The sequence below is a fragment of the Zosterops lateralis genome (genome assembly GCF_965231275.1).
Source record: "Zosterops lateralis genome assembly, chromosome: 8".
Lineage (NCBI taxonomy): Eukaryota > Metazoa > Chordata > Aves > Passeriformes > Zosteropidae > Zosterops > Zosterops lateralis.
The window spans coordinates 12,147,671-12,172,918 of record NC_139768.1 but is presented as its reverse complement, the minus strand read 5'-3'; the positions used below and the strand labels follow the sequence as shown (position 1 = coordinate 12,172,918).

Here is a 25,248-nt window from a genome sequence, read left to right as displayed (position 1 = left end):
ATGAGTCTCACTGGTCCTGGGAAGAGTCAACTATTGAAATAGCTGAAAAGTCAATAGCATTTTGGTACAGAATCTCAAAATCCATTTGAAAACCTCAAAATTCCTTTAAAAAGAGTCTACACTTCAGAACTGAACAATTCTTTCTGTTGCAAGGACCCATGAGATAGAAGTATTAAATTAGTTCATTGATTTAAGCTCTGGTTTACAAAAGCCCAGGGGAAACATGCAAGTTTTTTTTTTTCCCCTGCTTCTTTTATATAACACATATTAGCACTCTCAAATGACACACCAAAATGCTTCAGTAGGTGCCTTGCAGAACTCAAAAGCTAAATGAAGTGCCACAGAATGAGAAGTTATTGGTACAGACCAAGACATCTATTGCTAACATGGTTTGGATTATGCTAAACAAAACCCTATGGGCTGTGATCACACAATTCCAACAGCGGGAATGAGAGCTACGAGTGGTGGGTTTTCCCCTTATTTTTAACAGTGTTGCTTCAACTATTCCTGCCTGTGCCCAGGACAGTCAGTGCAAGTTTCACCATACTGGTGGTACAGCAATTCAAAAATGTTAACCATTTCTATGGGTGACATTAATACTATGCTCTACTAATGAAATTGCTTGTTTCTCCTCTGCTTTTGCTCTTAAACTCACTTTTTTGTTGCTATTTAGGATTAATTAGTGTAGTCTAAATGCAATTAGAATTAACTCTCAGAAGGGGATAGGTGGAATTTGATACTCCAGTGAATTTTTTAATTTACTTTGGGGTTTTGGCTTCCCCTCCCCCCAAAAAAAAAATCTCAACACAAAAATCTTCTTTCTGATTTCCAAGCTAGCTATAGGTTGGTCCAAGAGGACAACAGATTTCCAAGATTTAGAGGAAGTTACTGGAAAATATGAGAATTACTTCAACCTTGATCTTAAATTTTATCCAAAACCAGACTGTGCTGTATTTGCACAACAGCCACTCAAAGAGAGCTGAAGTGCTTTGAACAGCAGCAACCACGAACATCAGCAGGTAGGAAAGGCTCCAGGGTAGACACATCTCCAGCACTCTGCCTCGAGGAATAACTGAGTCACCTCTCCTCAAGAGCAAGAGTCTCACAAGAATCTTCTGTTTGACCGAAAGTGTCAAACTAATCGAGTTGAGTTTCAAGCTACACGATGTTTTGCTACAGTTCTTTCAACGAAGATATGGATCTTCCCTTTGTACAACTCCACCGTGTGCCACAAACAACAGGCTGTCAGTATTCCACTGCTTTGTGCATCCCTACAACACCTAAAGTAGCTTCCTTCCCAATCATTCAATCATTAGAACTCCATATACAGGCTCAAGCTTCACCTATTCTGACACTTTTAGCAATCTAGAGGCAGATTTCAGGTGTTGGATGTTGCACCTGAGCCTTTTAGGAAGAATATCAGTATAAAGCATACTAAAAATGAGACCACTTTAATTTAATTCATCATGCACTACAGAAAAATGGCAAAATTCAAATGATCCCAGAGGAGAGCATAAACCATGTGATCATCATGAGGAAAGTATGCTTCCTTACTGTTCACTTTAATATATAAATAAATTTAATTTGAAATACTGCACTATGCTAAACAAAAAACACCCCCCTACCCAAAACACCAACATAAACAACAAAAAGAAAAAAAAAACCAAACAAACAGGAAAAACACCCCAAACAACAACTAAACCAAAAAACCAAAACCACTAAACTGTAGACATCCTTGGCAAATATTCACTGTGGCACCAAAGAAACATTTTCTTTCCAAATAAGATATTCAGAATTTAGAACTATTTTACAAATAAATTAATGCTGTGTCTATATCTCAGTGCTGAAAAGTAAACTACTACTCTCTGATTTCTCATCTTACAAGATAACTGTGAGCTTGCTCAAAATGTTTACTCATTAATTTACAAATAAAATAGCTCCAAAAAGAGACCTCAAATTATAATAGCATAGTAAAAATTACTCTTTTTTAGATAAAAAAGCTAACTGTCAAAATATTTTTCTGACTTTTACTTTACACACAACTATCTGGTTTACTGCCATTTTCCATCATCAATCATTTCTCCTCATTGCATCCATCTTCCAAGAGCTTTGGTAACAGGGAAGTTGTTATGCTGAGAAAACAGGATTTGAAAGCCAGGAGAACTGACAGAGGAAGTGAGGCCTGATTAGATTTTCCTTTTGATTAAGCATCTAGTACCTGTTAGTAAACACTGCATAAGACAACTGCATCCTTTTAAATCCAGGGAAGCAACACACAAACAGGAAGGAATCAGCATCCCATCAAGAACATCCTCACTCTGTCACATATAGCTTTTCCTCACAGAATCACAGAGAAAGGAAATCCAGCACAGAAGTAATGCTACAAATGAACACCAAGTTAGACAAAAAACCCCAGTGCATTTTCTCTGTGTTTTTAATATAGTTACAAAAATGCAGTAAAAAGCCCTGAAGTTAAATTTCTCTGCAATAACATTAAAAATCCACTGATTCCAATAAAACCTCAGAACATGTAAAAGGAATGAAGTAACAAAATTCATTAAAAACCACATTTGTATTACAAAACAACTGATTTTGCATCTCCACAAAGAACAGAGTTCTGCTTGTATATGCAATCTGCTCTTGCTCCACCTCATGCTAATTTTATAGTAAGTTTCATAGGCATACAAAATAGGTGTGTGTATGTATGAAACTTGTTGAAATTTGAATTAGCTGAAAGATGAGCTGATAAGGAAATTACTTATTTACCCAACAATCTTTATCCAGAAAGCTATAACAGTAAGGAGTTAGAAGAGACACGTTCCAGGAGTTGCTATAGATACATTTTTACAGACAGAAAACACTAAATGAGTAGGTTTCACTTAAAACTATACTTTTAGAACAAATTCTGAAGACCTCTACAACCCTGCAATTCCGTATTCTGTCATGACCACAGCCTAGTACATAACAAGAACTATTACATTCATATTGGCATCTCTTTACCAGACATAAAACACAAAAGCTGCTTAAGAACACAGCAGAATTCTTCTCCAGACTCAAGTCTTGGCCATTCTGTTAAGGTCTCATGTGCAATAATTTGGAAACAACAACAGACAAAAAAACTATTGCTTTATTAAGCAGAATTAGCCCCTCTGCTTTAAACAAGAGTCTTCAATAATTTACATGCAGAAACAAAGGTAACTCAACTCTAAGCATAAATAATGAATCATTGAAAGGAAATAAAACCGTTTTGGTTAGCCACTTACAAAGCCTGCAGAGCAACCAGCATTCTACATTTTTAATTTCAATAGCTTCAAGTGTCAGCCCATTTTGATCCAACAGTTTATGATTGCTCTCAGCACAAATTTCAAAGTTCTGCCCTATATTGGAAGAGATGTGATCCAACCAATTTTACAGTTTACATTTTCCACCATTTTGCTACAAGCAGCAGCTAGATACAAGCTTGTCTTTTATTACCCCAACCACAGATTTGTTGCAAGAGGTTTCTAGTTTTAGCACCTTCTAGATGTAAAGATCTCTTTCTCTCTGCACCAAGACAACTCAAAGAATATCCCAAACTACCCTCTCCAAAGGAGCTTCAATGTTTATAATACTCTAAATCTGCAATCTTAAGTGCTATACAAGCAAGCTTTTGGCCTCTCACCCCTCCCCACCCCCCAAAAAAATAAAATAGGGAAACATAAAAATCCTACCCAGAACAAAAACCATCTTCTGCAAGAGCAAGCCTGTAGTATTTTTTTCTTAATTAAATATGATGTCTCCATTTATATTAGTGGTTAACTAAAGCCTTGGCTACAATTAAGTATACCTGAAATTTAATGAACAGTCAAGGATTAGCTGCTAAGGATTGAGAGGTTGGGAAGGAAGTGGGTTCTGGTGCCTTGGAGAGGACAGAAAGATTGACAGAACTATCATGGAACTGCACTGATGAGACTAAATTAGATCAACTCTCTTATCAAGCTCCTAGGGGATACCAGTGCCAAAGTGGCTTTACAGATTCTGCTGGCAGAATGGTTTTACTACAGGTACACAAACACTTGGGAAGTTTTAAGAGTTGAAAGTGTTTAGCAGTATTACAGAACACTTTGTACAGAACACTCACTGATAAACAGCATTTTAACCACACTACATTATATTCCTAACAAAGAGCTGTTGCACAAGTCAGCTTTACAAGTTGTTCAAGCATTCAAAAATATACATAAACACACAGACACATAAGCAAGGTAACTGATGGGGTTAAATTTCAGAATGGTTTAATAGAAAAAGGAAGAGAATCAGCCTTTACTTGTCAGAGTGAAGGAGCAAAACAGAGCTTTATGCCAGACTGTTCTATCATCTTCATATTTGATCAGGCAGTTATAAAGCTATTTTGATACTGCACCAAACACTGTGGTCAATCTTCTCTAACAATGATCATATGTCACTTACCCACAGTATTTGAAACAAAGTTTTAGATCACAGCTGCCAGAACTGAAGAACTTCTACCAGCTGACTACAGATATTCTGTACATCTGTATTTTCTGGTATTTTTTGGATGGCCAGGAATATCTACTCCAGCAAAGTCACGGCTAGTTAATGAGCAACATACTCCAAGCAAAATAGAGGAACAAGACCCCTTCCTCCTACAAACCCACATAATGGGGAAGCTCATTTCTCCTCCTTTTACAAGTAATGTCCTACAATGCTTTTGCTGCATCAGTTCCAAGACTCTCTATAGCTTGAGTTTCAATCCAACTCACTAGATAAAAGGTTTTCCCACAGAAAATCATCAACATTTTTTTCAGTCTCCAGCTTAATGAGCTACAGCAGCTCACAGAGGATCATATAAATACCAGAAGCAGGGACGAAACATTTCCTTTGTTTCCTGACAATAGCAAATTCTTCAATCAGCTCACCAAGATATCTCACAACTTACAACTTAATTAAATAAACCACCTGAAGTTGTTCTAGAAGTGACTCACTTTCAGTTACGGCAAAACTCACCAGCTTTATCAGGGCAGTCACTACACCTGTAAATACAAATGTTTCTATACAATGTATACTTTCAAGACAAATGTGATAAAGATTTCCAGCCTTTGACATGGCCTACAAGTCTGTGAACTGTAAGTTCAAACACACGGCAGAGTTTTATTTTGAAGACTATCCCAGGGGTGATTGCAACTCTGACCAGCCTGGTTAAGCCTCAGTTAGTATTTTTCCTTCCTGGTGCCTGACAGAGGGCCTGTCAACTACTTGATTACACAATGTAGCACTGCAAGCCAGGTATTACTGCTGGACTTTTGCAGTCACTCAGCAGCTGTCACTAGCAATTCACAGTATGTTTTATGTCATTGCTTCAGTGATCAATTGCAAAAATACTATGAAACACAAGAATTAATTTTTGATCTATTAGCTGATATGAGAAGGCAGGGGACTGATATAATTCAGTTTTGCCTGGTAACTTTTTTAAAAATGAGGAAGAAATTTTCCTGTCTACCACTCTGCTCCTTACAGGATTTGAGGAACAGTAAATAATTTGCAAAACACAGTTTACAAGAAAAAGCTAGAATAATAGAATAATTTAGGTTGGAAAATACCTCTGAGATAATTGAGTCCAACCATTAACCTAGCACTGTTAAGATCACCACTAAACCATGTCCCCAAGTATCACAGCTACGTGACTTTTAAACATCTCCAGGGATGGTGGCTCAACTACTTCCCTGGGAAGCCTGTCCCAATGCATGAGTAGCCTTCCAGTGATGATGCTTTTCCCAACATCCAACCTAAACCTCCCTTGCCACAACTTGAGGCTGCTTCCTCTCATCCTGTCACTTGATATCTGGAAAAAGAAACTGACACCCACGTCACTACAACCTACTCTCAGGTATTTGTAGAGAGTGACAAGGTCTCCCTTCAGCCTCCCCTTGTCCAGACTAAACTACCCCTGCTACCCAAGGCAGACAGATGCCAACCACACAAATACCTTTGATAGCAAGTGGATTGTTTGAGTTGTAAAGCATTCTGGCATATAAACTGCTTCATTACTGCCCAGCAGCAAGCCAGACAAGATCCTGCACTCATTAATGCATTAGGCAACTGAAGCAATACAGACAGGACAGAGCTTTGCAAGGTCTGAGGCCTGACCACAGCCAGGCTTAGATTGCCTATTCCTACAGCTGGCCTTCAGGAAGCTTAGACCAATGAATGTCACAGGCAAGGGGAGCCAACAAGGAAGCTTCTATTATGCTACATGATCAAAAAACACTCTTTCACTCACCCAAGAGCACATTAAATAGAACTTCCCAATATAACAATAGAAACTGAACACAGCCTCTCTTCTTGAGAAGGGAGTACCTTGGAGTCGGGAGAAAAATTGTAGGAAAGTACTTCTCTAGGCTACAGCTATTCTTTTCAGTCAGGCCATAAGAAAGCAGGAAAGGAATTTAGAACACCAGTCTGAGTGTTTGGCTCTCAGAAGTTCTGAAAGAATAAACTCATCTATTGCCACAAAAACTAGTTTTCTACTAATTGAAGTCATAAGTTCACCCACACAACATCCACACTCTTCTTCAGACTGTTATCCCAATATCGAGCCAGAAGCAAAATGCTCTGCAGGTGGCTTGCACAGCTGACTGCTTTCTGAAAATACAGAGCCAAATTATCAGTCTTATTTGCAGGCTCTCCTTGTGTTCAGACTTCATTCAAAAATCTGTTTGATTTTTATGCTGGAGCTCTGTCAAACACTGAACCTGGGTAACAGGCTGCAGTACTAGAGAGATGAAGCAGAAACCAGGCTTCACTTCCTTAGACAGCAATAATAAAAAGACAGATGCACACACAGAGGCTGCGAAGTTTAAAGCAATGCCAACCAACCAGTTTAACAAACTTAGTTCCTTCCCAGCTGAACAACAAACAAGACCAATTATGATTTAAAAAAGGACAGACTTTACTTCATAAACACCTCAGTAGTTCCAAAAAATTGAAGACAGGAGTAATAATTTTTGCATCCATGTGAATGAAATGTGACCAAAACCCCTTAAACTCCTTTTTTATTCTTAAGCAATCAGGACAAAATAACCTAATAAGTAACTGAACGGCCAAGAGAGCAAAAGCATAAAACTATCATTTTCTTAGAGGCCAGCTGTGATTTAAGTGATCTCCTTGGGTTGTTATTTCCCATGTAAAACATTCTTCTTTTAGTCATAACCTATTCAGAAGAGAGGTCCCATTCACTTTGCCACACTACTCTCAATATACTCTGTAAGAAACCCTGTGACCCCAAAAAGCAGAAGAGACCAAGGAATGAAAAGGCCTTCTGCAAAATGAAGGGGCAGGGGAAGAGAGAAGCTGCTTTCAGATGAAGTTTAAATGCCTCAGTAGAACACTCCTTAGCAAAACAAGCGATGATTCCAACAGCTTGCTGCACACAAAAACAGCAATTTAAACTGTTTGGCTTGAAAAAACCACACATCCCCCCTCACAAAAAAACCATAGCATTAGTTTAATGAGAACTTACTTCATGAAAACTCATATTAGGATTACAAAACTCCTAGTGCAAATATATGTACCAATGGAGAATATAACACTGTTCATTACACTATCCACTAAGGAGAATAGAAAAATTGCTAATAATACTTCAGGCATTATAGATTGATAAAGACTACACATATGGCTCTAAGGTTTTAGAATTGACATCTATTCAGTCAGCTTTCTTTCCTTGAGGGGGTAGCTGGGGAAAGACTTACTGCAGACAGAAGTTGGAGCAACGTGGCCTTCTGAAACCTATCCAGAATTAAATCAGCATAACATTCTTTGGCTTGAACTCCTGAAATTTAACTTGGATTTGCTAGTGAACAGATATCCTAACCAAATTGATTCTATGGGTGCATAGCATCTTATCTATGGTGAAACACTCATTGAAAGCCAGAAATGCCAACATGTCAACACAACTTCACAAAATAAATCATTCTTCCCAAATATAAAGGAAGAATCTACAGAGGAGCTTCTCAACTTGATAATATGAATGACATTTCCTATTTTTATCAAGTTATTTATGTCTCTAATTCAGGAAAAATAGTACTGAAGTTACCCACAGATTTGGGTCCAGGTATCCTTGCTCACTTTCTCCAGTCAGCTTTAATTCAAAGCAATTATATGGATCCATTTGTTCACTTAGGTTACAGGATTACTTACAGACAGCAAAGGCAAACTGCACCCAAAACCAGAAGGGTGAAGGGTGCCCTCATGGTTTCTGGGGGAAGCTTTTATGTATTCCCTTAACTTTTCTCTCTAATTATTTTTCCAATATATTGACAGTATATCTGTACTTTTTTTATTTGGTTTGTTTTAATCTGGACAATGTAAAAACAACACCAAAATCAAAATAAAACACCCAAGTTTTTTCAGTAAGATCTGATCAAGATACAGGCACAGGCAATACCGGAATAGAAATCAAGCACTGTGAAGTGACCTCATCAATCTATCGTCTTATCTTTACATCAATGGAAGGTTTAGAAGACCTATCACAACTAGGACAGCTCATTCCCACTTAATTTTTGATCAAAAGTCCACTAAACACATTTCTTCTCCATAGGGTGTACAGTACATCCCCTGCGGATTTATGACGATTTATGTATGCAGAGCTTTTCTCTAAGAGAAATGTTGATTCTGCTACTAAACCTTCCCAGGACCCATCTAGGTAGATGCCTATGTAGTGCAAAAAGCTTCAAGTGCTACTTAGCAATAAACTGAAATATAAACTACAGAGCTAGAGACACTATTGTGTACTGAGTAACAACACTCAGTGAACCTCCCTGCAACCCTCCACAGTCTCTGCCAAGGACATTTGTAAAGGCAAAAAGATTAGCAGCTTTTGAAGGACTACCTACTCATAGACCACAGGGCTGTTTACAATGAGGGAGACAAAGACGTGAGCTTCAGTGATTTCTTAGTGCTTTGTGCCTACAAATACTGACTTCTTCCAATTTTCCATCATCTCTTCAAGTGAATATTTTTCAAAACTTCTGGACAATAAACACAACCACTCTGGGCAATGAAGTATGAGACTAAAGACAGTTTCCATTAGAATATGTGTGCCAACTAGCCACACACACTTATAACCCCCTGTACCTATTTCTCACAGCACACCCCAAAGACCTACAAGAAGTAGCAGTTATGAATTCATCTCACTGTGAATCTTAGGTGAATATTGGATGACAAGTACTTGGGAAAATGGTGCTCTACTATAGAAAAAGCAAATATGACTGCTGTCAACAGTAAGCTTTGAATCCAGGAAAAAGAAACTTTGCCAACTATCAGATACCTAAATTTGTCTAGCAAATACACAATTCAGAAAGGTATAATATCTACACAAGCTGAAAAGATGCCTGGTACCTACCTATAGAACTATGAAGTAGAATTCACCTTCAGAAGAGCTACAGCATCACCGAGTCTTTATCTCAGCCCTGGATTACTTGCTGCTGCTTGACCTTTTTGGTTTACTGTTCTGCTCTGCTCCCCAAAGCAGCACATTTAGAGCACACTGCAGTCAAGGTGATCATCGTGGCTTCAATTCAACTGTCCATGCAATGCTCCTGCTCACTGAACCATTCTGCACCCAAGAGCAACCCACTGGGGCCACCCAAAACAATCCAATAACCCAAGAGCAGAGCATTGCCTTTGTAAGCTGCTATGTAAGAAGAACCAGAAGAACAATGCCTGTGTAGGAGGCCATGATGAATCACACACAGGACTACAAAGCAGTGACAGGTGACTTCCAAGAAGCCATTTCTTGCTCTGACCAAAACAGTAGCACAGTGGACACAAGTGACCACAGCCATGCAATTTTCCTTGCCATGACGCTCTGCTCCACATACTGATCTACTTGTGGCATCCCACTTCTCATGTGGAGAGAAACAAGATGTAAAGCAAAATCAAGTATTTTTCAGCTAAAAGTTATTAGTATTGATTTGACAGGCTTAATGATTTGGCACAAACACAACTTAAGATCCCAGGGCCACATATCATACCTAATAGTTACCTGAAAAAAAGGTTCTAGTCACCATGGCAATCTTTACCAGGATCTTAAAGTAATTATTAATGACAATCTCAAGGGCACAGCCACTCTCCCTGCCACAGAGGGTGGATAAGATGCATCTGATGACAGCTGCTTGCCTTTTCCCCCACCTCACCAGTTTTATCTCTGGTTCAGTGAATGAAAATAGACAATTAACATGGATTACTTCAAAGAACTATGAAGCAGGTCAGTCTGATAACTGAAGAGCTGGGAACAAGCTGGAACAGCTGGAAACAGCAGCCTCCTAACCCAGATCTGCCTGATCACACTGTTCGGTCACAGCAATTACGATAAAGCTGAAGACAGTAGGATTTCCCCCTTGCCTTCTCTCTTTTATTAAGTATCTGGCAAGAAATGTCCAGTTTTTAGAAGAATTTCCATATAATTATGGCTATTACTAAAACACAATGGGAATACCAAATTCTAGACAATTTTAAACAGTTTTGCAAACTCAACAAAGAACATTACAAGCACAAAACATCCTACATAAGAAATTCCAGGTTGCTGGGCTGCCTGTTCAGCACATTCAGTACCTGGTATTTTTTACACTGTGGGAGCAGCTACACACTGACACACAAATGAGTTGTTCTCTCTCAGGTACACAGCCACTCGGTACAACTCAAACTCTGGGAGCAACATGATTTATGAGTCTGTGCACAATCAAAAATACAAGCAACCTTCTCCCTGAGAACTTCACAAGGAAGTAGAGTTGCTACAAGCATTCAAACACAGGACAATTTTTAATGCCATTTCAGTTCTCATTATTGTCATCCTCTTTTTAAGAGGAAAAAAGAGGAAAATCCACTTACATTGGCAACTGTCAGCTTTGACAGTTGTATATGGATGTATAGGCAAAACTGAAGGTAGCCAGTATTGCTCCCCAGGCCAAATGCACCAGAAGCACAGCTGGGCCAGTCAGGTGCTGTGAAATGGGATTTGCTGAGAGCCACTCTTTCACTGAGGTATCTGTACCATAGCTTTTGTCAGGATAGAAGCAAATCAACTTTTTCATGTATTACTCAAGGTCTTTACTAACACCAGCAAATGTCAGTGTATATTGACAACTTCTACCACACACCAAGTTCAGACTTTTCTATTGTCCTGGTTTCATCTGGGATAGAGTTAATTTCTTCTCAGTAGTTGGTACAGAGCTCTGTTTTGGATTCAGTACTGGAACAATGTTGATAACACATTGATGTTTTTGTTTGTTGCTAAGTCGTGCTTATCCTAAGTCAAGGACTTTGTGTCTCATGCTCTGCCAGTGAGGAAGTACACAAAAAGCTAGGAGGGAGCATAGCTGGGACAGGTGATCCAAAATGGCCAAAAAGATTCCACACTATAAAACCTAATGCCCAGAGCATAAACTGGGAGAGTACCCAGAAGGGGCTAATCAGTGTGTGGGGACAGGGTCTGGTATTAATCAATGGCTGGTGAGCAATTGTGTTGCACATCACTTAGGTTTTTCTTTATATTATCACTATTATTTTTTATTATTACAATTATATTTTACTTTGTTTAAATTATCAAATTTGTCTTACTTTGACCTACAAGTTTTACTTTTGATTCTCCTCCCCATTTCACTGGGGCCAGGGGTGAAGGGGGTGGTAAGCAAGAAGCTGTGTGGTGCTTAGTTGCCACCTGGGATTAAACCACAGCATCCATAAGGAAAATGCTCTACAATTTCCAGCTATTGATCTAGGGCAAAAAGCAACAATACAAATGTTACTGGTCAATGTGTTCAAGTAGTGAGGCAAATGGAAAGTACTATCATAGAATATTCTGACTTAGAAGGGACCCACAAGGATCATCGAGTCCAACTCTTTAAGTGAATGGCCCAGACAGGGATTGAATTCACAGCTTTGGCATTTTTATCACCACGCTCCACCCCAGCTACTCTCATACAATATACTGCAGTCCACGTAATACGGGGAAAAAGAAAAAAAGCATGGAAGAACACTAATATGGAATAGTAGGAATAGCAGGGCATCTCGCAGTCCATCCCTGAAACAAAGTGGGGACACCCAACTTACTCTTCAACTGCTACTATCCTTATCCTCAAGAATCCATCTTCCCCTTTCCTGAGAGTTGGCAGAGGGAGCCCATTTCTCATTTTGGGATCAAACCTCTCCCATCTCAATTCTTCAGTTAATAGATTAATCTTACTCTGACATCTTAAAACACTTAGAGACCTACTGTCCTACCAGAGTGACTTGAACAACAACTATAACCGCCCGGTTTAGGAGAGTAAAAACTGCTGGAAATTGAACTCCTCACTTCAAACATAATAAAGGCAATATAGAGCGTGCTATAAATTATTATAGTCCAGCTGCGCCTCCTGTGTATTATGCTAAAGAGTGAGTAATGCGACAGAGATCTCAGGGAACAAAGCTGGATGTCCCACAGCTTTCGGTTTTGTACTAGAAATTTAAGAGAAGTAAATTCAGGCACAAAGCACAGCCCTTGAAGTTTTCAGCAACACACTTTGAACTAAATAAGTAAACTCTATCTACACCGGCAACAAGTAGCAAACGCTTTATAACACCGCAATTTCCCCGACGATTTGAAGGGAGTTTCCAACACCGACAACTTTCGCTTTATTCTCCCGGCGGTTTAATGAGTACACTGTGATTATCCAGTGATATGCCCCGGTAGAGGAAGCAAACTCCAGTTTGAAGTCCATGTCGTTCGTAGCATTAAGAGGGCCTTTATCATCTTACTGTCAAGTCCAAAGCCTATATATCCTGTCCTAAAAGTATCTGCTCGCTGGCGAAAACGCCCGTCAGGGTGGGAATTGGGAATTGGGCATCGCTCTGGGTGTGGGCGCGGTAAGACCCGAGACAGGATCCTCCAGACCTCCCCACGCTCACCGTGACCCGGCCCGGCACACCCGCATCCCCCTGCCCCAGGATTTGCCCCACAACCCCTCCGCCGGCCCCTGTACCTGGTGAAGAACTCCGCGAAGCTGCTGCCGGCGGCGGCGATGCCGGCGCGGTGCCGGGCCCTGTCCGCGGGCTCCTGAGGCGGCGGGGCCGGGGCGGGCTCGGCCCCTCCGTGGGGCAGGTGCTCCGGGGCGCTGCGGCGGCGGCTCACCTCGTACGTGTTGCGGGAGTTGAGGTTCACGTCCGTGAAGCCGAGGGGCTCGGCCCGGGCCCGGCAGGTCCGCCTGCCGGCGTCCCCCCCCGGGCTGCGGGGCGGCGAGGGGCTCTCGGCCCCCCCGCGCCGCTCCGCCTGCAGCCGGCAGCTCCTCAGCGGCTCCTCCAAGGCGGTTCCCGAGGGGACGCCTCCGGCCGGGCAGGGGAGGAAGCCCCCGTTCTGCAGTTTCGCTTCCTCCTCCTCCTCCTCCGGCCCCGGCTCATCCCGCCGTGCCCGAGGCGGCGGCTCCTGCAGCAGGAAGCCGACGTCCCCGTTGGTCATCCTCCCGCAGGGGCCCACGGCGCAGGCGGCTCCGTTGGCGGGCTTCTCCGGGCAGCGCTTGCCGGCCGCGGCCAGGTAACGCTGCAGCAGCCGCTCCTGCCCCGGCCCGCCGCTCCGCCGGCTCGAGCCCCGGCTCCCATCCCGCTCCCCGTCCTCCTCCTCCGCCGCCTCTTCCTCCGCCGCCTCCTGCCGGCCCGCGGGAAGCACGGCTGCGCCGCCCGGAGCTCCGGCATCGTCCGGCCCCACCATTTGCCGCGGCGGAGCCCCGGGGGCGCGGCGGGGGCCGGGCCGCGCGCCTTCCTCCGCACCGGCGGCGCCGCGAGCGCTCTGCGCCTCGGGCAGCGGCCTCGGCGGGCGGGCCCGGCACACGCAGGCGCGCGGCGCCGGCCCTTCCCCCCGGAAAGCCACCATAGAGAGGCCGGGCAGGAAGCGCCCGCCCGCCCGCTCGCCCTCCCGGCGGGGCCGCACCCGGAACCATAGAGATGCCGCCCCGCCAGAGGCGCTGTGCAGGCCGCGCCCCCGGTACCGTATTGCACCGAAAGGGTCGCGGCGCGCAGCACCTACCGCATTCCGCCGATGTGCCGCGGCTAAAGAAAGCCCACCCCGGGCGTCATCCATCCGTCCCTGCCCCTGGGCCGCCCGGGCTGGGATGGAGCTGGGAGCCGGGCACATACACCGCACACAGGCCCCGCGGGCTCCGAGGAGCGCCCAGGGAGCCCCGGCACCAGTGTCCACCCGGGGCGGAGCTGAGGGCACCGGGGACGGGCAGGGCAGGGCAGCATCGCTTTTGGGAGGAGATGGGATCTACCTGAGCTTTGGGGGAAACGGGGCAGGGAGAAAAGGGAAATGCGGTCGGCACTTCGAAATCCTGGGGTGAATCCTCTCCTGAGCGAGAGGTGGGATGTCATAACTCCTCAGGTTATTGCTAGAGAGGCGGATGGAGGACATTTAACACACGTTTACGCGTCCCATCAGCTCCCTTTCCCACCTCACGTTTCTCACAGAAAAAAACAAGTTATTACAGTCCCTTCAGCCCAGCAGGAGAGCAAGGCCACAAGCCACACACAAAAGAAGAGGCCAAGGGGTTTCCAGTCCCCAGAAAAGCAGTAACAACACAGGTCCCATACTTGCTCCTCTAGGCTGCCCCTCATGCTAGACAAACACACCAAACAACACTCTAACCCAGCAGATTATTTATGTATTCCAACAGTAAACACTCACAGCTCGGAGCAAGGGAAGTAAAATTCTCCTGGAAACCCTTGGCCAAAGAAGTTCTCCATTTAGTAACCCCACGTTCTAAGGTGTTCCAGCCTGGTGGATGGCCTTGCTTTTAAAGGCAGAGAGAAGTGTGATCCACCATGGGGAAGGAACAGCCACTCTTTAGGACTCTTTAGGGGTTTTGTGTTTTTTGGTGTTTTTGTTTTTGTTTTTTTTTTTTTTTTTTTTTTTTTTTTTTTTTTTTTTTTTGTTGGTTTTTTTTTTTTTTTTTGGTTGGTTGGTTTTTTTTGTTTTTTGGGTGTTTGTTTTTTTGGGGGGGTTGTTTTTTGTTTTGGTTTTTGTTTTGTTTGTTTTTGGTTTTTTTTTTTTCTTAACAATTGTGAGCATTTTGTAAAGAAAAGTTTAAACTGGGATTCTTCACCTAAATAAAAAGTTGATGCGTTTCATTATGCTGTGACTTCTTGTTAGCACTTTGCAATATAAAGTCTGGGCTTTGCTCAAGTTAATAAAAAAATAGCAGCTTTTTATTCTCTTGTCATCTTGTAATTGTACTTTTGAGGCCTGATGTGCAACAGTGGTGTTATACATGCAAACAAGGAAGTCTGATCTCACCCCTTTTATTACTTGAGTAACCAGCAAGTAGTTGGGATCTCAAATCTGATTTGACTATTGATAGCAGGCATGCAGCCTCGTCCAGCTGCAGCTGTGCCAAATAAGGGACCATTGACCTCAGCTGCTTGCAAAATTGCCCAATAAATATTTCCAGGATTGCCTATCCTTTGGATATGACAGCTGAACTGCTTATGAGAACACTTTGTATGTTACTTTGGTCAAAAGAAATGGTTAAAAAAGATGAACTAATTAAGCTTTTTTGTTAGCTAAAGCTTTCTAATTAAGGTTTTTACTGTAACTAAGATGGTAGGCTTTTTGTTCTCCACTGTGATTTAGGTCATCTCAGACATGTGGAGACTGATCACTCTGCCTGCTGAGTGAACACACATCCTGGGTGCTACAGAGGCTCCCTTGCCTTTACCAGTGAGGATTTCAGGTTTAAGGGAACACTCAGATCCAGAGAGTGTCTGTGTTCATTCTCAACAAAGCGTTTGTTGTTTACCTGGGATGCTCTATGACAGTGTCACCCTTGAACAGACTTCAGTGATTTCATTAATGCAGCAGCAGAAAAGCAGTACCAGATGTTAAACAAGCTAAACAAAATGAAGACTGGCACTGAGGATGTAACACAGGGCTGGCTTGTGGTGAACTGATTTCAGTCAGTGCAGCAGGGATAGTTGGTAAATATGCCAGGGGTTCCAAAGGACAGCACATTTTACTGCACAAAATAAGACCATTTGGTTCATAGGATTTGCATTGATTTCCACCTCCAGGAGTGCTGTGGTTTAATCTCAGACAGCAATGAAGGGCCACACAACCACTCACTCAATCTCCCCGTGGGATGAGGGTGTATAACTATGAGGAAATCCATAGGCTGAGATAAAGACACTTTAACAGGTAAAGCAAAAGGTGTGCACACAAGCAAAACAAAGCAAGGAATTCATTCAGCACTTCCCATCATCAGACAAATGTTCAGCCAGTTCAGCTCAGTCTGATTTGAATGAACAAGGATGAGCAGGTAACCTGCAGAATGTTGTGAGCAATCCACAGGGAAGAAGTGGGACTAAACAGCAGATTATGAATGAGGCAACTGTAATTTATAATTTGTTCCCAAAGACTGAGAAACAGCACTAGTCTGTAAGAAAAACCCAAACTGTTCAACTAATAAGCCAATGCCCATCACTAACTTCTCATTATCAAAAGGACAACATAAAAAGGCCTCATTAATCTAACTCTTGTGCCAATCAATGCTGCTAACTGAAATACCCACTTAACGAGTACATCCATAACCAACATGTAGCTGATGGTTTCTCAGAGCTGTTCCATTATTTCTGTAATTAAAATATGGAATGGCTTCCTCAAATCAATGTATAGGAAGAGCTGTACCCTAGGGCTCCCAAAACCTCAGATGTTCTATTTACAATATAGTTGTGATCTCTGGCAGTTCACTCCCTAGACTTTTACTGCTTTGGAAATGCTGCTTTGGAAAGAACATCTTGCACCCCACTAACAGCAGTTTGCACTTTTAATACAAAGCCCTCTGGACAAGATCTCATTGCAGAGTGTAACTAACAATTAATTAAGTTGTTTGGCAGACTCCTGCACACTGAAAGCTTCTCCTTGGCACACTCCCAGTCCTGCTGCAGTCCTAGAATTAAATTACACTGCTTGTGGATCAAACACACGGTATACCTGTATTAAGGCAGTTCAGTCTGTACTACTTGGCTTGTGTATGTTTATGCTTGTGGTGGTTCAAACAGTGCCAAAACCACCCTGAGCACTGCCTTGGGCTAAGCTGTACTTTTCATTGTTAGGCACCAGGAGCCTTTCCAGGTTATTGACAGTCACTGGAGGACTCTCCTTCCATGTAACCTCCATGCTTCCCACTGCAGACACGGCAAATTAGATGGCATACTTATATATATTCTGTTTCCTTCTGGCTATCATCATCAAAATACGGAAAAGCCAAAGGCTCCAGAGTATCCAAATGCTCCTGATTTAAATGTCATTAAAGCCATATGGACAGAGAGTTACCTATAAATTACTCTTATCTGAAACCAGGTTAAAATAGAAACAAACAGAAGTATTTATTATCACATCCAAAACAGATTTGTAATCACACAGGTTCTTACTAGTGTAGAAGAAATAAATGAAATTTAAAATCCACTTCTGTTACGATCCAAAAGTCTTTTGCTTTCCTCTATCTAGTTAACCAATTAGACACTCACCTGATCCACAGTCTCTGTCCATGTCGGCCAGAAACCTCATGATGTGTTCACAGTCTTCAAGTCTTCTCTTTCTTTTTGTACAAATTCACCCTTGGAGAAGCAGCAAAATGGGCAGAGAACAGACAGAGATGAAGCAGAAGAAAAGTAACAAGTAAGTGTCAACAGGCAACACAGGACCTCTGACTCTGAAATTGTCACCTGCTCAGGAGGTAACTCTGTATTGTTAGGGGAGGCATATTTTTGGGATAAAGTGAAAGGAGGATCACTGTAATGAGATCTGAGCCTTTTTCTCCTTTCCCTGAGAACATTTTGGCCAGTTGTTCTCCACCTGCCTCTTTAGGGTTTGCATAGGGGTTTAGAGGACCAAGAACAATTATTCTTACTATGAATTTTTTTCATCCACTAATTCTGAATCACATATATTCAGTCCCAAGTGGTTTTGAAGGTTTTAAAAACTTTCTGGTTTTCAGGCAGGATAGCAGCATGGTTCTTAGCCTACTGCAGTACATAGTTTTTGTGAGAGCTCATTCAACTGCAGAGATTTTACTTTGCACTTTTCCTACCAATATATATGGTCACGTGCAATGAGAGTGTTTACTTTTCTGAAGTTAATATGTTGTTGATAAAGATTTGTTAGTCCTAATGTGATTACAACAAATTCCTGTCTCGGTCTTGTGCTGTTTGCTTAGTGTGTCATTAATACTAATAAAATCACTTCTATGCCTGATAAAGCAAAAGCAGAAATAAAAAAGTTATTCTTGTGATTTTTTTTTTTTTGTAGACTCATATTCTACAATAAAATTTTAAATTAATGTTGTAATACACATTGGGGGCTATGAGAAAGTGTCGTGGTTTAGGTTTGCTTATCCCAGGTTTCTGCACCAGTTTTGTGGAGGTTTTACATTTGCCCAATTTGTTTGCTAACTGAGATAGGATTTTGGGAGAAAGAGGCAAAAGCAGGGTCAACTCACAGGCAAAACCAGATAGATTTTATTAACATGCACTAAGGGGAGAAAAATAAGAAAAGACAAAAAAACCCCAGCACAAATTAATTTCTAAAACCAACCCTCTCACTACAAACCGTCCATTTTCTACAAACGATGTGAAGAGGTAAAACTCAGAACTCTAGGTCGGTACCACATGTAAAACAGTCTTTCATTCAGTCTTTGAGAGAGAGAAGTCACTCCTGTGGTTGGTAACTTTCACACAAAAGCCACCTGCCCAGAGAATCTGCATTTGTGGGAATTCCCCATGTCATGTCACCTTTCTTATGACTACTAATGGGCCATGGATTTTTACAAATTGGGGTAGTACCTTTCAAAAATTAACTGCTTCAAAAAAAAAAAAAACAACAAAACATCTTTTTCAACTCAGGGAAACAGAGAGTCTTCTCACTTCTTCACAGTTTCCAGTGACAATATTGGTGTGAATTGATTTTACTCATAGATGAAAAATAACCTTTTTTTTTTTTTTTTTTTTTTTTTTTTTTTTTTTTCCCCAAGCTTTTTTGCCAAGCTTTTTTGACATTACTGTCCAAGCATTTCTGTTGCTTTCACAGCACACGAAGCTGGAAGATATAGATACAGGAGTAAGCAAGAGCCACCTACCTCAGTTTACAAAGCACTGCTTGTGAATGTTGACCCAGGTCCTAAATAATATTAAAAAGGAGTTTATCCTTAAAAGAATGAGTCTCCCTTATCTTGGGCAAACAGAATAAGAGGGAGTGGTTGGAAAGTTGGAAAGGGTAAGGTTCAATCTACTGTTGTGTGTTTAAGCTGTGCTGAACTGGCAGACAATCCCTCAGGAAATGCTGCAGCCAGTGGCAGTAGGACTAAATCACAGGCAGTTCAAAAGGGGAGACACTTTTAAAGTGTATTATTTATTAAGGACATTTTTAAATTATATTTGCTGACAAATGTTTGTCTATTTGTACAAACCATCATAAATCATTTGGCACCATGGATGGACAGGAATAAGGGAAATGAGAAAAAAAAAAAAAAAAGAAGAGGCGTATATTTACTACACAGAAATATCACCTTCTAATTATGCAATGTTGCATCCTACACATATCCTGAGCTATTTTCCAGAGAGCACTGAGAGCTTGTGTTGCTGAATTATTCTATAAAGTTTTTCATGTTATGCTCATCAGTGAAGTGTCCCAACCCAACACTGCTGTAAATGGGACTACTGGATGATGGCTGTGGCTGAATAGTGTGACAGTGAAACACTTCTCATTTTTCAGTTCCAAGGGCATAACTTATTTTATCCTGACTCAGTCTTAAGAACCAATGATACATCCTGCCTCCACTTCCCTGTGCAATTGTTTCCATAGGTGAAGCATCAAGGAAGAGCTGAAAGAGACTTGTCCCCAGTCTAAACAGGGGTGTCTCAAGGAAAGTACCTATGCAATCAGGCCATAGCCAGTGCAACTGATATTTGGCATGTTCTACCACAGGAAAAGAAGCACATTTTACAGACAAGGCCTTTTGTTTAACTGTTTTTTATGCAAACACAAATTTGCTGTGACACCAGTAAGTGTTGTATAAAAGTCATCTATCTACCTATAGTTTTTGTTCTTCTAGTGCCCTTACACAGGAATCCCAATTGCAAATAGGGCCATAGAAAGCATCACAGCACCCCTACAGACTGGAATTCATAAGCTCTTTTGCAATAATGCTTGGCGGGGCTTCCCAAAAAGAGAATTTGGTATCTCTGGCCTTTCTATTTGGAAGAGAAGCCAGGCTCTTTTCCAGAAAAGTAATTTGGTTGGATATTACATATTTTTTATTCATCCTTACTTAACTTGAAAGGTATTCCAAACTCAAGAGCTGATTTGCTAAAAAACTCATTATGAAATCACTGAGACATATTAACTTCAAAATATGTGAAGAGCTATAGAGTGGACTCTGTATTGGATGACACAAATTCAAATTATTTCTCTTAAGTCTGAGCAGACTAAACAGGCTTTTAATACTTAGCTATCTATTTAGTTATTCTTCTCCTAACTTCTCTAGACAATTTCTGAAACAATGAATTACTCATCAACTTCCAGTTCACCCATACAATTATCCATATCTCTGTAATAAACTATTTTCAACAGTAACTGCTGGATCTGCTGTACAAATAGGTGAGCAGTCTCAGTATATGATCAAGTTCACAGAGCTCACATAGCATTGAAAGCATGAATATCATATATAAAGCCAAGGTTATAAGTGTACAGACACATATCTATATACAAAACAATTCTCCAAATGCAGTCATTGTAAACTGTTAAAGGCTCAATTTTAGTTTCTGAATCAGGTCTCCTTTTAATCATATGTGCTATAAAACATGTGAGCGCTTAGTCCAGGATGACATAATTTAACAAGGGAGAAGTAAGACAAGGAGGAAGAAAGGGGAAGGGGAAAGACACTTATTTTGGTTTTTCATATAAATCCCTTCTTGGAGGGAGAGAGATTTTAAATGCAGTGATTTCATTTAAGAACATACAATATCAAGCCATTATATACATGTTGCAATATATCTTACATATATTCTCTGGATAAGTTTATATTTTTCACAGATGGAACAAGCTTGCAAATTTTCTGAAGTCATGAGAGGCTGATTTATCCATTCCATCACTATTTTTTCCATTATTTTGCCCAGAACTTTCTTGTTCTATCCCAAGTAAGATAAATTCAAGAAATAGTTAAAACCAAAGCTTACTCACTTCACACACAATTTTCACACAGTTGTGTGTTTTCCCCTGTGTTTTTCTTTCCTCCCTCTCCCATAAGCTTACACTTCACTCCTTCCAGCCCAATATAGGAATAAAAGCAGGGCAATGCTTCTATTTCTGTCTTTGCCACTGACTCACTGTATAGTTTCTTAACCGTTTACATCTTCCACTTGGCTCCTCTGGTATCTAAGAAGATGAAGGTGTCTGTTGATGTTTTCTTTATGGTAAGAGCACTCACAGTGTCTCTCTCTGTGCAGATTCTATTGTGTTGAGTAAGGGTTGAGTCCACACTACAACCTTCCTGTCAGTGAGGATATTAGCAGGGGTTCTGACTTCAACCTAGACGCCTACTTAAATTCATATTTTGAGATTGGTCAGTCAGATTTTACTTCAACCAACAGCCACAAAATTTTGAGGTAGGGCACTCACAGATATGCACACAGAACAGCAGCTCTCTCCTTTATAATGCATGCTAAAAAGGAGCCAGAGATATTCACAGAGCATAATGTGATCCTGGGAACAGGAGATACACAGAGTTATTTTAATATAGAGAACGCTGGCTACCTTGTGCTACAGAGCCCTGCAGCACTACTATCTGCTGAATATGCAAAAGCATTGCTTTTTCTTTTTCAGTGCTGTATTGCCTTAGGTCCAGCTACTGTCCCACTTAGAATCCTTCACAAATATATTCTGTCCTTTGGGGTCATTTTATTGATTGCTAAATAAAAATAAATTTATCAAGTCAAATTAGCAAGTGTGTAGATAATTCTTACACACTAAGATTTAGTCCTTACTTTTGGAATGAACATCAGAGACCTACTATGGTTTGCAGATGTTGGCAAAATCCATGTATGTGGAATTACAGATGGTTCCAAATAAGACAAAAGTGGAGTGGTTTTTATATGCCAGCCTATGTTATTTTTACAGCTTCCACTGCTTTAACAAAGTATATATTTAATTAGAGAAGATTCCCCAGCAGTTGTTTGATTTATGAGTAAGTCTTACAGATAAACACATTAACAAGAAATGTATTCCAGTTTTCAATATCAGAGCAGAAATAACACAGTGGGCTGCTTAATGAAGACTGTGATGTCCAAGGCACAAAGAAAATTGGATCTTAAAAAACAGGACCAAATGTTAACAATCTGTTATGAAATGGTACAATTCAACTAGTTTAGCTTAAATATCCTGATTTTTTTTAACAGGGTAAGCTGCCAGCTATGCTGTTCTCTCTCTACTCTCTCTACTAATTAGCAGAAATCGTAAGAGTACAATGGAAATCAGATACTTACTGCTTGAAAATTATTTGTATTGGAACTAGTGACTGGAGTAGTTTTAATTAAGAAGCAAAGAAATAAAAAAATACCTAATGTAAAAATAATTACCTGTTTCCCATGATAATTAATGACATTAATTGATATTTTCTATTCATGTCCTAATCTCTTTTTTCTCACGACAGGATTACCACATAAATTCTTTGAAAATGAAGTAAATGAAGTAAAGTACCCAAATGCAAATGAATACCCTATTTGCATTAGGGTACTTTACTGAATGTAGGCTGTAAACATGTGCTGTAATTATATACATTTATATGGACAACCTGCATATCATTATAATAACAAATAAAAGACTGTTGAAATACATCAGAAAACACCTTTGGCTGAAAAATAAAGAGGCCAGGTTTGGGTGCTGTGAACAACTTATTGCCAAAATGCAGCAGATCCAAAATAGAGATCTGGGGCTTGTGTGCTTTTGGTGTCATTACATTAAAAAAAAAAAAAAAAAAAAAAAAAAAAAAAAAAAAAAAAAAAAAAAAAAAAAAAAAAAAAAGGCACAATAGCATGAAAACAGGTTCTGGCAGGCAGGTGACATCCCGCTCGCCCACCGAGCTGCGATCGAGATCTCCAAAAGGAGACACTGAGAGCGCCAGGTGCTGCCTCGCCCCGGCACTTGGACAAGTACAGGTTGAGGAGCGGGAAGGGCTGTTCCCAGGGCGATGCTGCGGGGAGAGCTCGCCCCGCGGGGTTGGGGAGAGCGCTCGATCCCTTCCCGGGCGGTCCCGGCTCGGTCCGCGGGCAGAGACACCGGCCCCGGCATCCCCCGGAGCTGCGGCCGCCCCGTCCCGGCGCTGCGGGCGGAACGCGCGGCTGCCCCGGCCCCGCTCCGCCGCCGGGGGTTCTCCGCCACCGCCCGCAGCCCCGGGACGGCCCCTCCCTGCGGCCCCCGGGAGCGGCGGAGAGCCGGGAGGGGAGAGGAGAGGCGCCGGCGGCCGGCGGGTGAGTGAGTAGCCCGGGGCAGAGATGCCCCCGCGGGCGGGCGCTGCCACAGCCGGGGGCGGCGCTGGCCGGGGGTGCCCGGGGCGGCGGGGCCGGTCCTTGCGCCGGGACAGCGCCCCCGATGGGGAGCGCGGCGCCGGGGGGCGGCCCATGGGTGCTGCGGGCGCTGACCGGGTGCCTGCTGGGCGCCCTGGTGCTGGGCACGCTGCTGGGCAATGCGCTGGTGTGCCTCGCCATCCTGCGCTTCCGCCACCTGCGCAACAAGGTCACCAACTGGTTCGTGCTGTCGCTGGCCATCTCGGACCTCTGCGTGGCCCTCTTGGTGATGCCCTGGAAGGCGGTCACTGAAGTTGCAGGAGGCTCCTGGCTCTTTGGCAGCCGCTTTTGTGACACCTGGGTGGCCTTTGACATCATGTGCTCCACGGCCTCCATCCTGCACCTGTGCATCATCAGCCTGGACCGGTACTGGGCCATCGCCAGCCCCTTCCGCTACGCGCGCAGGATGACCCAGCGCCTTGCCTGCGCCATGATAGCCACGGCCTGGGCTCTCTCCATCCTCATCTCCTTCATCCCAGTGCAGCTGCAATGGCACAAAGCCAAGGACAGTGGAGATCCAGGCTCCTGGCTACCTGGGACACCCCGCTGCGATGTCAGATTGAACCGCACTTACGCCATCACCTCCTCCCTTATCAGCTTCTACATCCCCGTGGCCATAATGATCATCACCTACACCAGGATCTACAGAATTGCCCAGGCCCAGATCCGGCGCATCTCCACCCTTGAGAGAGCAGGGGGGCAGTGGCCAGCTCCTGGCAAGGAGCCCTCCTCCTCCCTGCGGAGTTCCTTGCACAAGGAGACCAGGGTGCTGCAGACCCTCTCTATCATTATGGGAGTCTTTGTTTGCTGCTGGCTGCCCTTCTTCCTGCTGAACTGTCTGCTGCCTTTCTGCCAGCCCAGCCCTGAGGAAGATCCTGAAGGACAGTCACTCTGTGTTGGCCAAACCACCTTCAACGTCTTCGTGTGGTTTGGCTGGGCCAACTCTTCAGTGAATCCGGTGATCTATGCTTTCAATGCAGACTTCAGGAGGGCTTTCAGCAATCTCTTGGGCTGCCAGTGCTGCTGCTGTGGCACACCCAAATCCCCTGTGGAGGGGGTCAACTTCAGCAACGAGCTGGTTTCCTATCACCGTGACACCACCTGCCAGAGGGAAGGAGCTGTCCCATCGTCAGCACCTCCTGCTGCCATCACTGCCTGGGTGCAGCCTGTGCCCCGTGCCACAAGCCTCCAGGGAGAGGACAGCAGTGAGGAGATATCTGTGGAGAAGAGGGTTGTGACTTCTCAGACACAGACTGGCAGCAGCCCCAATGGTTGTGAAGTGCCAGCTATTTTCCCATTGGATTGCAAAGCAAAGCCATCCCTGGAAACTGTTGCCCCTTGTATAGGACTTGGTCAGCATCAGGGACTCCATTGCCTTGTTTCAGAGGGATGAGTGATTAAACACTTCTCACACAGCCACCACACAGGGAGAATACTCCCCATCTCCCTGTAAATTCCCCAGCAACAGAAGTCCCATGCCAGAGGGATGGGAAAACACTGCTCTTAACACAGAGGGGTGATGGGCATATGGAGTCCATTCCAAAGGCACACAGCAGCCACATTAACCTCTTCCCATGGCCACCTTCACCCCTTACTCTCACAATCATTAGACAT

At 42.8% G+C, this 25,248-nt stretch overlaps 2 protein-coding genes across 2 annotated transcripts in view; one reads left to right on the top strand and one right to left on the bottom strand.

Annotated features, from left to right (window-relative positions):
- Positions 1 to 13,768, bottom strand: part of TBC1D12 (TBC1 domain family member 12) — a 40,024-nt gene extending 26,256 nt beyond the window's left edge. Inside the window, exon 1 of the mRNA XM_083866780.1 lies at positions 13,014 to 13,768. Within this exon, the coding sequence (XP_083722906.1) occupies positions 13,014 to 13,735 (722 nt within the window). The 5' untranslated portion in view covers positions 13,736 to 13,768. The remainder of the gene's footprint in view (positions 1 to 13,013) is intronic.
- A 9,891-nt stretch (positions 13,769 to 23,659) lies between these two features.
- LOC310912408 (D(1)-like dopamine receptor) lies at positions 23,660 to 25,027 on the top strand (the record flags this gene model as incomplete). Its single annotated transcript, XM_083866985.1, has 1 exon — positions 23,660 to 25,027. One exon carries the CDS (start codon positions 23,660 to 23,662, stop codon positions 25,025 to 25,027), a length of 1,368 nt encoding a protein of 455 aa, XP_083723111.1.
- Between the last annotated feature and the right edge of the window lie 221 nt (positions 25,028 to 25,248).